We start from the raw sequence: 10,792 nt of genomic DNA on the forward strand, positions 1-10,792 counted from the left end.
TATAAACAAATTGCAGTCTATTTTTCCAATGTTGTTAAGTGTCTCTTTAGATCTGTTTTGGTGTTTCGTGGGAGTTCCCACATTTGTTGGTTGAGAATGCTCAACATAACATACATGATGCTTGACTGCTTTATTGACCCGGACAGGCACCGGGGGCAGACATCCCAACACCATGCCAGTGCGTTGGGACATAGTGTTGGTCTGCTTCAGGACGTGTTAGATCCTAGAGAAGCCGCCATCCCCTCTACTGCTTTAGCTCAGCGGCAGTATGAGCCCTGGTTTCCTGCCACATTGGTACCTCTGAAAGTACAGAAAAGTGGTGGATTTCGGGGTCCAGGATCCTCCCTCTTTATTCTTTACGGTGGTATTATTTCTCTGAGATGTTTGCAGAGTCTTTATTTTATGATCTTTCTAGTTTAGTTGGATAAATCCTGGAGAGCATCATTTTGTCCCCAAAGAAATTCGACTCTTCTAATGATGACTCTACAAAAGTTGTTCTGCAGGCTTTGTGACTTGAGTTCTAACCCTTTAACAGGCTTTGGAGCAGTTTTTACCTAACTTACAGTTTTTAACTGGTCCAGGGATACAATTTTCACTTGATAAATGAGCTGTTTCTGTGATGCAGGATGTGTCTTGCAGTAGCCATCAATACAAAATTGCCTGTTTATAAAAGTTTTTCATATATTTTGTTTTCAGCTAAAATTCTAATGGTCATTTGATATTCTTATCTGTTCAAATCAGCATCATTTAATTATCTTGTCTTCTGTTCAGTCTCCAAGATTAAGTTCTTGAATGATAATCTGTTGATGGTTAGGCTTAGGTTTTCATTTGACATGTAATACCGAATTGAAGTGCATGTTACATGTTACATTCATTTGTCAGTGTTAGCTTTAACAGTTTCATTTATTGTGCTGTTTTTTTACCAACAAAAATGTCTATCATAATGTTCAATTAACCACTTTAACGCCCAGCTAATAGCTTTGCTGTAAAAACATGTCACCAGGATAAAGACAATTTAAAATGACTGTGACAGTAGCCAACAAGTACACGCTTATGCGTGCCCTGGGAGACGGTAAGTGAATCTTACACTTGAGAGATTGGTGTTTTAGAGACTTTTTGTCAATAGTGAATGTTCAAATCGTCATGTAGGTTCAAATATTCATAACTGAAGACATGGCTGATCAAATTATGAATCACATGTACTTTTTGTAATATGTGTATTATGTTTCGTTCCTGAGATGGCACTAATAAATTGTGTTGAACATCAATATTGTTTTATTTGAAATCATATTTCTTATCACAGGAACCTATGGGTCGGTGTGTCTAGCTAAAAATGTAGATTCCGGAGAACAAGTAGCAGTTAAAGTGTAAGTAAATTGTCAAAACGATTAATAATTGAGTGTTGATCATAGTGATCATACTTTTTATTTTGAAATATGTTTTCTTCTGACCTATATTTTTGTATAGCCTGTCAACTTTGATATTGATATCATTACAATTGAACTCCTTATGTTTTTTTATTCAGAATGAAACGAAAGTATAAATCATGGCAAGAAGCTATGGATCTCAGAGAAGTAAAAGTAAGGAAAACTTTTGCTCGATAAACGTTAAATCTGATTTAATTAAGTCAGTCCTTCGAATGGGGAACGGAAGGAACCCAGGAAATTAGGCAACATTATATTATAAACAGTATACACACATGTGTTGGACTGGTTGAATCTATTTTGCTTTTGTTGATTACTTTAAAAACCACTTCCAACCAGAGATTGTTTTCAGTCCCTAAAGAAATTAAATCATGCCAATATCGTGAAGCTGAAAGAAGTCATCAGAGAAAACGACACCTTGTATTTTATATTTGAATTTATGAAAGAGAATTTATATCAGATGATGAAAGCCAGATACGAAAAGTAAGTACGACGACATTATCCTCACCGAAGCCATACTATTTTCACCATTTCAAATACAACTTTATTTGTAACACACATGTATAATGTATATGTATAATATTTATGGACGCTAGTAAATTTGTGATCTGTAATGATAAAGAACTTCAGGAACCGGTATTTTCAAGATAATTCGATAAGGAATATTATGTTTCAAGTGTTTCAAGGTCTTTCCTTCATGCACAAACATGGTGAGAATTAAAATATTGATAATCAACGATGCTAGAATTTTATTTATCCAGAATACCAGTGCAAGCATTTTAGATTTGATAAATTGTTACTGATTTGATCATTTTCAACGTAAAGGTTTTCATTGGCTACTTCCACATTCAGGTTATTTTCATCGGGACATAAAACCAGAAAACCTTCTGTGTAACGGTTCGGAAAACGTAAAGATAGCAGATTTTGGATTAGCACGTGAGATCAGATCCCGTCCACCGTACACTGACTACGTGTCCACAAGGTGGTACCGTGCCCCCGAGGTTCTCCTCCGCTCCACTAACTACAGTTCTCCTATTGACATATGGGCATGTGGTGCTATTGTAGCAGAGTTATACTCTCTTAAACCACTCTTCCCTGGTAGTTCAGAGGTCAGTTATCTGTGGATTTAGGTCTCTTTGCGGATTTAGGTCTATTTACTCCTAATGTCTTACTTCTTCTGCAAAACCTACATTGATGTAACTTGCTCATTGCAAGTTATCAGTTGATTTAGGAAACTTTTCGGAAAATTAGGAGTTATGTTTCACTTCTCCAGCAGAATCTGCACGATATAATTTATTGCTAGCTCATTGTAAACGAAAACTGGTTCACTTCATCAGAAAATCTGTGACCCTGCAGATAAACGTTTGTACATAATTCAACTATTTAGATAAATTCTAAACTTATATTACTGTAACGCTATTCCCTCTGCAGGTTGATGAGATATTCAGAATAGTCAGAGTATTAGGAACACCGTCCAAAGACGACTGGCCAGAGGGACTGAAACTAGCGCAGTCCATGAACTTCAAGTTCCCACAATGTGTTAGTTAGAAACTAAACTCTTCCCAAATCTTTCGTTTTATACTTGAATTTTAGTTTGATCAGCAATAAGCATAAGCCTTATTCATTGATATCACGCATTACATTTTTCTATAATTGTGGCATTAGGTCATGAGTTTTTGTGGAAAAAAACGGTCACACCTACGTTTCATAAACCAATCGCTAGACGTCAAAAAATTTCAACGATATTTTGCGAGATTTTTAACGTTTTAATATCATGCATTTATTGCATGTCTTACTTCCATCTGTTTATAAGCACTGCTAAACGCCTGAATTGTTAATTTCTCTTAAAGCCAACTACCATATTGTATATAATAATCGCTCTCAATGTTTAGTCACATTTTTAGCATAGCATGCATTCGTGTGTTATCAACTCACGCGTTGTATCAGTCCACGTGTGCTGATCGCTGCACGTAGGTTGGTGGCAAGCAACGTATCTCAATGTTAAACACTATAGACTATTCTAGCGTCATAAGATTTCGTCACGAGACATGCCGACATGGTAACCGTGTAACCATGTGGTGATCACCAGGTGATCTATAGTGATTATGTCACTTCCCGTGACACCATGACGAGGAGATCATATGTTAACTGTTTGGATTATTAACACCTAGTGGAGATTGTGAGAAGTTTTTAAAAAGTCTGCGGTAGACGGTAACTGTTAAAGCTTGACAAGCTTGTCAAGGCTGCACAATTCTACATGAGACACATTACATCATTATATCATATATGATTCAGGTCAAGGGAAAATCATACGATATGATTATACATGATGATGCTTTAGACATAGACTTGCAGTTGCATCATCAGATACAATCATTACAACCTCCTTACATTTCCAGGTACCGACTCCTCTTAAGACCCTCCTCCCGAACGCCAGCGCTGAGGCTCTCCAACTCATCCAGGACTCCTTGGAATGGAACCCCAACAAGCGCCCCACCGCCGCACAGTGCCTCAAATATCCCTACTTCCAAGTTGGCGCAGATATGCCACGCTCCAACTCTCAGTTCAGATCGAGGACGATGAGGCGACGCGCGAGCGGCATGCTCGGCACTATCGGACGCCGCGAGAGCAACATGTCCATGGGAGCCGAGAAACATGCCCCAGATGTATGTTTGTTTTCTTGTTTCACCTCACTTCCTTATTTGATCAAGGTATTGGGATATGGACCGTGGAGTAAGATGTTTGCAGCACCCATGGTCCGTCTTATTGCATGATTTTGTACACAAACAATTATTCAGTGTTAGCGAATAAATAGTGATTATTGAAGATAACATTGACCTCCTCAATACTCACTTGATATATATCAGTAGGCTCTCAATATGCATGTACATGATAAAATATGATAAATATGCCAACATATTATATTTGACTAGTGCTCCAATCGCGAGAGTTTTAAGGTTTATAGTATGTACTATTTTATAGTACGTAGATGTTTACATGTTGTGTCTACCTCAAAATACACAGGTGTCTGGTGCAATTAGCTGATTGATCACTGCATGATTTGTTGCGTGTCAAGATTATATTGACTCTGTTCTTCACCCTTCCTCCCCCTGCATTACTGTATTAGTGTTGTTCCTGGTGGTCTGAGAACGAGAGAGAGAGAGAGATACGGTGTAATGCTTTAGAGAGACCTGTTTATTGGTTGAATACTCAGTGGTCTGTTATATTAATGGTGTTTTAGTGGGTAGTGCACGTAGTTACAGAACTTTTAAATTCAGTTGAGTGTATCTGGTCTTCTTGATTAAGGTGGTGTTTCTGATAAGACTAGGATTAGATATAACCAGGATAAGACTTTGTGATGTGAAGCTCTCACTATACTACTATACTCACTACACTAGAGCTATCTAAAGCTCTATCTAGAGGTTATTGTTGGTTGTCTGAGTGGTCTGTAATGTTGTAATGGAGATTTAGTGGGTTATTAATATCATCTTAATAACAGAACTTTTAAATGCAGCTAAGTGTAGGTGTTGTAGGAGGTGTAACTGATAAGGAGGTGTAACTGATAACTTGATAAGGAGGCGTAACTGATAAGGAGGTGTAACTGATAAGGAGGTGTAACTGATAAGGAGGTGTAACTGATAAGGAGGTGTAACTGATAAGGAGGTGTAACTGATAAGGCTGAATTAGTTGATACAGAAATGTAGTCCCGAAGGAACCGACACGATTAACATTTACTTTATTTTCTCTGTGCCATACCATTGAACCACTGAATAGACAGTTTATTCATTGATTCAGGCGGTCAACTAGAATGGTTTTAAAATATTAGGTTACTTAACACTTCCTCTATAAAAGTCTAGATATCTAATATAATTACATAGTCTTCATCGTACTAAGCTGGTGATCACATCTTACAGATTTTGTCAATAACTGAAAAAAGACATCTGGTTATGGTTAACAAGCACCTGCTAATCCCAGGAATCGCGAACACATCAACAGAAAATATTATGCCTCGTGACCACTGATCATTAATCGTTCCTTCGAGTTACACGTGTGAGAAACCACGAGGTCGAAGCGATGCATTATTACGACATTTGATCCACCACTTAATGGATCCATAACATTTGACATTGAGCCAGCGAGCAGCCGTGTTTGCTAATTCTAGATTTATTCATGGAATAATGCTCTGTGGTTGCTATGGTTACTAATACTTGATATTCTTAAGATAGGAGATTAATCATACGGTAGGGATATTTTAGGCATAATGAAATTCACATAAATATTAAATATATATGTGTTTTAATAGGAGTATTTGGAGGGGGTTGTGTGTTTTAATAGGAGTATTTGGAGGGGGTTGTGTGTTTTAATAGAAATATTTGGAGGGGGTTGTGTGTTTTAATAGAAATATTTGGAGGGGGTTGTGTGTTTTAATAGAAGTATTTGGAGGGGGTTGTGTGTTTTAATAGGAGTATTTGGAGGGGGTTGTGTGTTTTAATAAGAGTATTTGGAGGGGGTTGTGTGTTTTAATAGGAGTATTTGGAGGGGGTTGTGAATCATTATGATTTATTTTATGGAGAAACTTAAATCTGCTATAATATTTTGATATGGTATCTGACTAATTAGATAGCCACACTACCATTTTATTCCAGGTTTCGTTGTTTTCATTTCCTTTCCCTGCAAACTCTTTTAATACCATCGTTCCAGACAAAGTTGTTTTCTTTTCTGAAGACTAAATTTATACCTTGATATCTTCTCTTTTCAGGCTAGAAGTTAACAACCTCTCCCCTCAGGCTAAATTAATATCACGGTTGACGGATGGTCACAATGAAAAGGTTTCCGCTCCAATCAGGCAGAATATCCTTCCAAGTATCGGAGGTTAGAAATTATTTTGTGAATAGATGCATTCCAACTGTACTAATGGTTGTTGGTTATTTTAAGTAAAGATATTTCGGATCTGGGCAGAACTAATCAGTTAATTAAATAATTAGTCACCTTATTAATATCCTCTCTTCCTCAGTACCCTCTACAACCACGATATCGACCCAACAACGAGGCTCAGCGCGGAGAAAATGGAATGTGTCAATGAACGACAGCATCGACAAGGCACTCGACGATCTAGATGATTTGGACTTTAACGACAGTATAGTCAAGGTAAACACGTTATAATAGATCGTTCGATAAACGATCTAATTTTGTGTATTAGTAGAAATCTACATGCTTTCAAATACGAATTAGAGTTAAGAATTCTGTTATTTTGAATGCAGAGCTGATCCATCAAATAATGATGAAATTATTTACCCGCAGGCCAAGCCAAAGACCGAGCAAGTTCAGGGTATAAAGGCGAACCAGGGTTTTCAGCCAATCGCTAGGTAAAATTCAGTTCTAACTGTCAATTTAATTTTTACAATACAATTAGGTCATTCTAGAGGTAAATCTTTGGTTTTGTCCTGTTTCTGTGTGATCCTCAAGACTAAGTTGATATTATCTCTCCAGAATAAGTTGACATCCTCTGTCCAGGCCAAGTTGATATCTTCACTCTAGGCTAAGTTGATATCCCCTCTCGGATAAGTCTTATTCCAAATCAGCACTAGCATAGCATTGTTTCAAGGAGCACCCCAATGGATCTTTAAAATTTAAAAATTAATTTTGTCTAAAAAATCCAGCTATGCAACTTGATGGAGAATAGCTTCGTTTGATTTCTTTATTTTGAACGAATGTTGTTGGGACTTGAGATAAGTTAAAATAGAGTTAAAGTGGTCTGCGTATGGGTTTATTTGATGTGTTTATTATTTGATAGGTTTATTATTTGATAGGTTTATTATTTGATGGGTTTATTATTTGATGGGTTTATTATTTGATGGGTTTATTCCCGTTCAGAATTTTGTAAATACTTTCTTTGTAATTATATGTTAATTGTTTTTGTTAAATTTATATTTGTTCTCCACTTTTTGCGTCTCATTTCCTGCATAATATTTGTTTCAAGTCAATATTTCATCATTTAGATGAATCGCCAGTTGCAGTTTAATTGAGATTTGTTTGGAAATTCTTCCCTTATTCCTCTTTAAGTATAATCAATCAAAAACAAATCTTGTGTATAGATTCGCCTCTCGACTCCAGTCTCCATACAAAATTGATATCCTCTCCAGACTTAGTTAACATCCTCTCTCCAAACTAAGTTGTTAGTTGATATCCTCTCTCTAGACTAAGTTGATATTCTCTCTGCAGACTAAGTTGATATTATATCTAGACCAAGTTGATATGCTCTCTAGACTAAGTTGATATCCTCTCTCCAAACTGGAAATTAAATATTTGTACTCATTCCAATTAAATGATGAATAGTAGATTTTGCTCTGATTCTGCCTCTATACAAGGCGGAGCGATAGAAGATGATAAGGGCCAAACTTTTGGCGTAAACTGAGAATTTTTTTCCTTAGAGTTCGAAGTATCGTCCCTGGAGCAAATTTAATTCACAAAATCGCAGAACTTGAGGGAATCTAAAATGTCCGTTTAAATATCAGATAATTGTCTGTGTTTTAAGAGTTTTGCTAATTCGGCTGATCTGGTTTTAAATAAACAATTTGACAAATAAAACGTTGTAAAAGTGTAAGTGTGTACTGTGTTGTGTAATGTAAATGTTGTGTATTTTTCTTCTGAATATATTTTAAATGTTGTGTTTTTTTTGCAAATTATGCGATCATATAATATAATATGTAGAACTTGTAAGTAAATATTTCGATATTTCGAATATCTCACTTATAAGTTCGTTTAGATTCACATTCAGGACGAACCAAGCGGCAAGTGGCTTGAATATTTCCAACGCCTCAAAGTGGAGTGGGTCTAGCGGCAAATCGACCAAACCTCTCGATGTAATTATAATTATAAAATCATTTCTTTAACAATTATCCACCTCTTTGTTATAACTATTGAAGATCTTTTCATTCAACCACAAATTGACAATTTACCATTGTTTTATAACTTTTCACGACAGTTTAGCATGAAATAATATCCATTCATGAGCTCTTAGCGCGTGCGTATGATTGTTATCCATTGTTTTTATTTTCTTAGCATTACAAAGAAGAATCCTTTGTCAGTTGAAAACTAGTAAAGACAAGTGAATCTTCTAAATCATGTTGCTTGATTAATTAATGATTTAATTAATTTCCACTCATGATCATCAATTGTTACATCAATGATCGTTTATACTCCCTTCATGGCCGTTTTTTTTTCTGTCACAGTATTACCGAGGACAAGCCCGTTACCGAGTGGGACAGAGCACCAATCTGAGTAACGACGGTGAACTACCTCCCCTCGCCAAGAAGCCCTCCATTTCATATTTCCCTGTATTCGGCAATAATGCAGCTAAAAATAAAGTCGTGAGTAAAGTTATACTTGTTCAGGCGAGCTTTGGACGTTGACCACATTCTACCCTTTTTGATAAGAAAATGAAATAAAATTTGTTGTAACTTTATAAATTGATTCGTTTTGACAAAAAGTGAAAAAACTGTATACATTTGATTAAATGTGTTCTTAAAAACTGAAACTGCATAAGTCAACCATATCAACCGTTGAAACTCTCGCTGTTGAAAGTTGGAATCCCTCAGGCAGCGAACACAGGACCCGCACAACAGCCACAGTTTGGGCGGCGTGCTCACTTACCCGGCAGAACGGACTGGACAAGCAAATATAACCGCAGCTGATCAGGCGATATTATCTCATATCTCCTCAGTTGGTATTAGGGGATATCATTTCATATCTCCCCCTATTTTGTATTGATGTGTGAAATTAAAGATAACTCTTTTAATTGAATGAACGTTTCTACTCATTTTTTGAGATTTTCCACTGTTTGTCGCTGGCGAATTGTATGAATATCAGTTACGTAGGATGGTAGATATCGCATACGTAGGTTTAAGTATATTACGACTTTTATGGAATTATCAGAAATATAAATTAACCGGTAGGAATAAATACGGTGCCGAGCTCGGAAGAAAGTGATTGTTAATTAAGTACCTTTTAGATTAATGTGAGATTCGTGACAAATCAATGATTGAAAAGGGATTAATTGATTACTTAGTTCGTAAATGATCTGAGAGGGGGGTCTATTTATTGAGACGTATTTTAATGTAAAAATATGTATATATGACTAAGTTATGTCAACGGTTTTGGAGTGTTAAGTTATTTGCTTTATTTGTCATAACATCATACAATATACATATTAGAAGTATTCATATTAAATCACGAATAATTGTTATAAGTAATAGCTGGGTTAAGAATGACGGGGAAAGCTCTTTCCCTGTTCCTCATGGATTTTTGTAAACGATATAATATGTCATATCCAGTGCATACAATGCATCCAACAATGCTAGATATATTATTTGATATTTCCCTATTCTTAATCTATCTTCTTTTGAAATTAATATAACTGAGAAAACGGAAGGGATTACTAATTTGGCATTCGAAAATCAGATTATTAAATTTTGTCTTATAGTTGAGACTCGGTGTGAGACAGCATTTTAGATGTGTAAAAATTGTGTTTATTGATTTTATTCACCGAATCGACGTACTTTCTATTCGATGAGCCTCTAATTGTATTCCATTTTCAAAGCTGTACTTAAAACCCGTCGCTGAGTCTGCAAATGTTTTGAATCAGAAATTTCCCTGGAGCTGCATTTACTGCACAGTATTAGGTTGCTGGTTGTTGCGCGAGACGCGCGAAGTTTTGATAAATTTGTGTAAAAAGCAAACATTGTTAGTTCTTAGTGCGACGGAATTGTATCATTTTAATGCGCGTGTTTAGTGTCGTTATGAAACCAAATAACGATAGGTAAATAGGTTTGTACTTTTGAGTTGAAAAAATGAGTGACAAGAGAAACTAAAATCGAAACGCCCCGAATAGAAGACAAACAGACTAGATAAAACCAGAACCGGTACATCGATGACAATTCACCAGTATACTGGCTTCCTTTGTTTTATAAACATTCGGATCTTTCTCAAGATCCCTGAGAGTTTACAGGGAAACTTTGTTAGAGAGCTGCCCTTGCAGAGGTGCCAAGCATATGGCTTTATCTCTGAGCGTCTTAACCTCAGATAGTTAGATGGACGTACCCACATGAGTCTAGTTATTAATATATTCCTCTGGCGAGTATTGAATTTTAATATAGGTTTCGAAAATTATACTTTCACCGGTCACATTTTAGTATTTAATCGGGAAATGATAACCAATTTATTGAGTAACAGTTAAGATTTTGAGAGGCTCGTGTATAATTTCAACTTAATGTCTCGTATCACACCACGATCATGCACTATGCACGTCTCACGCTCCTTGCTTCGTCTTGGTTCTTTATCATGGCTCTTATTATTTTTCTCGCCCAAAC

At 36.2% G+C, this 10,792-nt stretch overlaps 1 protein-coding gene across 4 annotated transcripts; it reads left to right on the plus strand.

The window, feature by feature from the left end:
• The first annotated feature begins 969 nt into the window (after positions 1-969).
• Positions 970-9,996, plus strand: LOC134823366 (serine/threonine-protein kinase ICK-like). Of its 4 annotated transcripts, none has more exons than XM_063834804.1 (14): positions 970-1,072; positions 1,304-1,367; positions 1,526-1,580; positions 1,777-1,907; positions 2,055-2,134; positions 2,277-2,533; positions 2,856-2,963; positions 3,824-4,090; positions 6,212-6,296; positions 6,439-6,572; positions 6,726-6,790; positions 8,191-8,287; positions 8,657-8,794; positions 9,023-9,996. In XM_063834804.1, exons 1-14 carry the CDS (start codon positions 1,021-1,023, stop codon positions 9,116-9,118), a joined length of 1,629 nt encoding a protein of 542 aa, XP_063690874.1. In that variant the 5' UTR covers positions 970-1,020; the 3' UTR covers positions 9,119-9,996. The 4 variants fall into 4 exon arrangements, with proteins under 4 accessions (XP_063690874.1, XP_063690875.1, XP_063690877.1 ...); XM_063834805.1 differs by having other exon boundaries at positions 8,203-8,287; XM_063834806.1 differs by lacking the exon at positions 3,824-4,090 and having other exon boundaries at positions 976-1,072.
• The last annotated feature ends 796 nt before the right edge of the window (positions 9,997-10,792 follow it).

This window comes from Bolinopsis microptera, chromosome 11 (assembly GCF_026151205.1).
Source record: "Bolinopsis microptera isolate Bmic1 chromosome 11, MBARI_Bmic_1.0, whole genome shotgun sequence".
Taxonomy (NCBI): Eukaryota; Metazoa; Ctenophora; class Tentaculata; order Lobata; family Bolinopsidae; genus Bolinopsis; species Bolinopsis microptera.